Here is a 6,000-nt window from a genome sequence, read left to right as displayed (position 1 = left end):
GAGTATCTTTGAGTTTTTTATGTTTAGTTACTAGTTTCCAGGTAACTCACGTTTCCCCCCCAGGCAACGAAGCTAGGAATTCCTTTGAACCCTCAGCTCCAAAGGAAAATGACCCACCATTGTGCACCCCCGTCAGGATGGACGACGGCTCTTACTGGTCACAGGGTAAACAGAATGTCCCCCAGCAGCAGGTGGAAGATGTCAATAATCCACAAGTCAACATTCCTGTAGGGTTTAGCTACGGCCCCCACGGTGGGCTGTGGTTTCTGGAGATTCTACGGGCAGGAGGCCTGCTGGCGGCAGTGAGAGAGAGGGAAGCACAGAAAGAAGCTTCTTGCAGGAAAGCACCAGACGGCTGCGGCAGGGCAGGGGTTTCCAGGCGGGAGCTGGGTCCAGGGGAAGGTGAAGCTGAAAACCTCCCATGGTGAGGGTGAGGGACGTCCCCACTTGCTTCCTGAGAGGAAAGGCTGCTCCCAGGGAGCTCAAGCCCGCGGGCAAACACTGGGACACGTCCTTGGAGAAAGGTTCCTTCTTCTCTCCCTCCCCACCCCGGGTTGCTCAGGGCTCGCCCAGGCCTCAGCGCAGTCTGCTGTGGAATGTGCGGCACCTGGACAGGGCGGCCATCCATTAAGACAAGAGGCTGCATGTGATGATGGACTTTCCGCGAAAACTCAGCTTCCCAGGTTTCAAGCCACTTCCCCTTCAGTCAAATATCTCCAGCAGCCACGTGTGCACCTCGTGCCCCACGAGAGACCTCACGCCGTCTCTGCACACTCAACTGTGGGACGCGCAGGAGCAGCACGTGGGACGGGGGACCCGCGGGCAAACGTGGGCAAAAGTCCTGGGGGGGGGGGCGTGGGAGGCTGCGCGGGCCACGTGGTCTCTGCCGCAGCGGGACGACTCCAGAGCAGAAAGCAGCCGCAAGACGGTGCGTGACCCGAGGAGCGTGGCTGCGTTCGACTCTAAGGACAGCGAAATGTAAATTTCATAGGATTTTCACAAATCGGAAAATTTTATGCTGTTGGTTTTTTCCAGCCGCGGTTAGCTTGCGGCAGATCGGGCCAGGAGCCCGCAGTGGGCCACCCCGGATGGGGACGGTCCAGAGAAAACACCCCCGTGGCCCAGCAGCAAGGACAGGGGCGCAGAGCTCGGGGAGGGGCACTCCCCAGGGAAAGCCCAGTATGTCGAGGCACCTTTGTCCTCTCAGCAGATCCCAGGACCAGTGAGTTAGCACCCTCTGTGCCCTATCCCAGACCTACAGAACCCAAAGCTGCTCCCCAGTGAGATCCTGGGCTGACAAGTCCGAAAGGTCCTATCGAAGCTGGAGAAGGCTCTGCAGCGTCGTTAAAGCCTGGCCTCTGGAATCCGAAGGCCTCCGTCCAGTCTCCGGGCCTCTTAATAGCCATGTGGCTTAGACAAATTATTGCTGTTATTATTACTACTATTAACACGCCCGTTTCCACGCCTAAAAAGGGGGGATGGTGATCCATGCTAGGCACTCGCAGGCCTGGCCAGTGCTCGTTATGACATGCCTCCGACCCCTTTCTAGAAGACAAACGTCCCACACTTACTCTGGCAGGTCTCTTCCTCCAGGACAGACACACTCATGCCGGTCGTGGAGCTGAATTGCTCTGACAGGCCCCCCCCGGCCCCCCACGACCCCAACCATAAAAGAAGACAGAGACGCCACAGCTCCTGGCCGGGAGTGTAAACTATATTGACGGTTGTCAAGGGACAACTTGGCGACACTGGCGGTCTGCGGAGGAGGCGTGCAGCACGCACATGCTCTGTTTTGGGGAACCATGTCATTAAGTTCTTAAATACGTCTGTTTTCGAACATGATGTTTTGTTTTCTGCATTAGCGGTTTACTACTCTACAGTTTCTCCTGGAGTAAATACACAGGACGGCTGTTTGCAGAGCAAGGACAGGCTTTCTGAGATGTTTAACAAGGTGAACTACTTCACAATTAGATCGACCTTTCAGTACAGCAAGATGGTTTTCGTTTGTTTTCCTTCACTGCCGCGGTGGAGGGGAGGCGCGGGTTCCCATGTTTCGTCACCAGCAGACTCCCAAACAGAATGAAAAATAACAGTCTGTTCCAAAAATTAAGTTGTAATTAGGTCGTGGGTTTTTTTCCAAGACTCTTAAAGTCAGATAATTTAGATTTACAAGAGGGAAAAAATAGGCATGATGGAAAACTAAGTAACAAAACAACTACTGAAAAACACATCTGTAGAACACAGGGGTCAGTTGTAAACAGCTCAGAAGGGCGGAGAAAACAAACAGTCCTTCTAGGACGCAAGTACAAAGTCTGCTGCTTTTTCCCCGGTGGCCTTTCTCCTACCACAGTGCTGAGCTCCATTACGTTAAATAACTTACATGGGTAAAAAGGAGTTTGCTAACCAGCAGCCAACTCAAAATCTCGCAGGAAGAGGGGGGAGAGGAACTGGAACACTAAGGGGAACCGAAGTCCGCGGCGGCGTCGAACCAGTCCTACCCCTCCTGGCAATGCCCGGGAGCTCACGTCCGGATCCACAGGAGGGTTTTCTCCCCTCCCTCCTCTCCCTTTTTCACTTAAGTTAAAGAAACATGGGCTTCCTAAGAGCCAGCCCTCAGCTGGGCAAGTCCCATTAGCAGCAAATGTTCAAGCAAATAAAAAAAACACAAACACACACAGAAGAAAGCTCCGTCCAGGTGCAGAGCTGTGATTCACATGGAAATTCCAGAAGATGAATCACAGGCTGAGCCGGTAGAGGATTCTTTCCCAAGCGTCTTCCGTGAACATCTCCGTCTCCCAGAGTCCGAGTCATCTGCCGGCCGCGGGACGTTCGTCCCCGTCTGCCCGGAGCCGGCCTGCTTGCGGGGACTACGGGACACTCTGCAGAACGGGTGCGGGAGATGCAGGCCTCGGCGGTCCGCGCGGCTCAGCGGCGGCCACGGTCAGCGGCCGCTCCTCAAACTCTGCCTAAGAGGCTGGACCTGACGGACAAAGATGACAGTGAGAGACCAGATGTGGCGGCGGATTTGGGTCAGGGTTACAGTGTCCCGCCCGGTACCTGTCCCACCTCTCCTAGGCGACGAGTTCGATGACGCAGAGTTAGAAAGAGGAAGAAGCGTTCCCGTCTACGCTGGTCTGGTCACGGGTGGGCTTACTCGGGAAGGAGAAGCAACTGCACATTCCAGTGCCCCCGGAGGGCATTCAAGCAGGCAGGGACAAGACAGGCGTCTGCCCGCGGGGGACGTTTGCCATTGCCACTGCTGAGCCTCAGTGAACGGCACCAGCGCCAGCCAGAAAAGCGTCTACGGGGAGTCACTGATTGCCTTGTACGTCAGTGGTACGCGCTTCAGGGGGCACTACCAGCCTAGAACAATCAGCCTTTGTATCCACTTCACACGCAGCTTTGCAAACCATCAAGGCTTATTTTCTGTATCCTCTTGGTGGTTGCTACAATTTGGCCAACACCGGCCGCAACCCGACGTCCCTCCCCAGCGTGGCAGGAGCGGCTCAGCGCCGCAGCGGGCACGGAAGGCCTCCCGTTGCCCTCGAGGGGCTTACGTTTTCATTGGGGTAAGAAGCAGGGCACTAAAAACCGCCCGTCAGCTGGGAAGGGGGGAAGACATCTGCCTTGTTCTCCATCAGAGGAGATACGGATCAGAGAGGGGAGGCAGAGTAGCGCGGCCTGAGATGACCCAGCATGTGGAAAGGGCACAGTGAAAGTCTGTTCCTCAAGGCTCCTTAAAAACAATTTCCATGTAGAAACTAGTGTGTGGTACCAAGAACACATCTTCCCCGTGTCTGTCTACACATTTCCCCGCACACCGCTCTGTCTCTTTGGGCTGGGGCTGGCCCCTCGGAGAACACTTACAGAAGCGTGGCTACTGAGCACGTCTGAGCGGAGCACAATCACGGGCAGACTCACGGATTTGTCCCTGAATTTAAGCCAGTGCAGGGGACCCTCTTTTTCCCTTCCTACTTCTAAACTGTCCACTAACCTCTCCGGTCATGTTTCAACCAACCGAACGTTCACCGTCACTGTATAGTGTGTGTCCAGTACACGTAGACATGGGAAGAGGTTGTGTATCTCGGTCTTTAGTTTTTACTGTCAACGCTCTGACTCTATGAGCCAACTCACCGCTAACCACGAGGGATACAGCATAAAGAATAACAATCAGGGGCACCTGGGTGGCTCAGTGGGTTAAGCCTCTGCCTTCAGCTGAGGTCACGATCCCAGGGTCCTGGGATCGAGCCCCGCTTTGGGCTCTCTGCTCTGCAGGGAGCCTGCTTCCCCCTCTCTCTGCCTGCCTCTCTGCCTATTTGTGATCTCTCTCTGTCAAACAAATAAACAAAACCTTAAAAAAAAAACAAAACAGAAAGGGAAGTAAAAAGAAGAGAAATATGAGAGGCAAAGAATGAGGAGTCAGTCATTCCTAAAGCTCCCACCAGCACTGAGGAGCGCCCAGATATCCATGAACCCAACAGAGTACTATGGAATTTTAATATAGATACGTCACTGGCAGGCCCACAATTTCTGCCAGTGCAGGCCCTGCAAGCCTGCTCATTCCCCTGATGCCAGGTGTCAGCCGCACCTTCTTCTCTCTGTGTCTGGAATAAAAGAAACCAATCACTCACCCATCACCTTGACATGCTCTAAGGATAACGATTCTACTGTCTCTGGACCTCATCCCTCCTCATTTGCGTCCAAAGGAGATCACACAAAACCAAGTATAACGGAGACGCCCTGGTTCACGAGATCACACAAAACCAAGTATAACGGAGACGCCCTGGTTCACGAAATCACACAAAACCAAGTATAACGGAGACGCTCTGGTTCACGAAATGTGGTCCAGTACCAAGCGTCATGAAGACCCCCAAGCAACTCTGGGAAGAAGAGAAACATGCTCGTCCACCTGGGACAACAAGGCACGTGTTCCCAGAGTCTCTTAGCAGAAATACAAATAGAGCAATTTTGACTATGGGTTTACTGTATCCTGGGCTATTTTACTTATTAAAATATCTCAAATGGTTAAAATATACATTTACCTATTATCTATCCTGTTTTTTTTGGAAAATGCATTTACTTGAAAATGCCAGTAGATTAATACAATTCTTTAATTTGAATAGATTCGGGATCATGTTTAAAGTCCCAGTTTCTGGGGTGCCTGATAGGCGCAGTCGGTTGAGCGTCCGACCGGATTTCTGCTCAGGTCGTGATGTCAGCGTCCTGAGATCAATCCCTGCATCAGGCTCCGTGCTCGGCTCTGGATTCTCTCTCTCCTTCTCCCTCTAGCCCTCCCCACCTGCTCAAACAAGCGCATCTTCAAAAGATAAAGTCCCAACTTCCTCCTTCTCTCAAACCAAAATGGGGACCAAAATGCAGTCGCCAAGAGAGTGACACACTCAGACCGACTGAACCAACCGGTACTTGGGTCTCCTTTGTCACAGGTCAAATAACATTTTAGTGCTAGGATCTTCAGAAATAGGCTCTGAACTTATGGCTCAGATGAAGGGAGCGAGTCGGAGCTCTTCCTCCATTCACACTGTGCGGTAAGTAACGAGAAGGAAGGGGAGCAGGGTCACTGCACATGCTACAGCATGAGAAAGTGAAAGGCGATCAAACTGGATGAGGCAACGGGGATTTTCAGTCGCAAAGATTCAGGTGACAAGAGGAAAGGAGCGGAGCGGACTGGGACACACAGGAGGGACGTCCTCCAGAACGCGCGTGGCTCCCCCCAGTAAGTCCCGCACGGCCCGTCGAGCTGCACAGCAGCGAGAAGCAGAGACTCACCTTAAGGACTTCCATCGGTCCTTCTCGAGGTGATTTTCAGGTCCTTCGCTCTCGTAGGAAGCCAAGTAGAGCGCTGTGATCAACCAAAGTGAGAGCGCGTGAACACTGAGGCCTTCTCCCGCGTACCCCCCCCGCCCCCCGCCGACCACCCCGTTCGTCAGCCGATCCCGGAAGCAAGACTCCAGCACGGCATCTCCGACGGGGAAGCACCGG

At 53.5% G+C, this 6,000-nt stretch overlaps 1 protein-coding gene across 1 annotated transcript in view; it reads right to left on the bottom strand.

The window, feature by feature from the left end:
- Nucleotides 1-2,097: 2,097 nt before the first annotated feature.
- Nucleotides 2,098-6,000, bottom strand: part of RASGEF1B (RasGEF domain family member 1B) — a 38,042-nt gene continuing 34,139 nt past the window's right edge. The window contains exons 13-14 of the mRNA XM_045998383.1: nucleotides 5,788-5,860; nucleotides 2,098-2,980 (exon numbers count right to left, since the gene is read on the bottom strand). Coding sequence (XP_045854339.1) covers nucleotides 2,956-2,980; nucleotides 5,788-5,860 — 98 coding nt within the window. The 3' untranslated portion in view covers nucleotides 2,098-2,955. The remainder of the gene's footprint in view (nucleotides 2,981-5,787; nucleotides 5,861-6,000) is intronic.

This window comes from Meles meles, chromosome 2, assembly GCF_922984935.1.
Source record: "Meles meles chromosome 2, mMelMel3.1 paternal haplotype, whole genome shotgun sequence".
In the NCBI taxonomy this organism is placed as follows: Eukaryota; Metazoa; Chordata; class Mammalia; order Carnivora; family Mustelidae; genus Meles; species Meles meles.
Note: the sequence above shows the minus strand (reverse complement) of the source record. Positions and strands in the feature narration are given on the sequence as shown.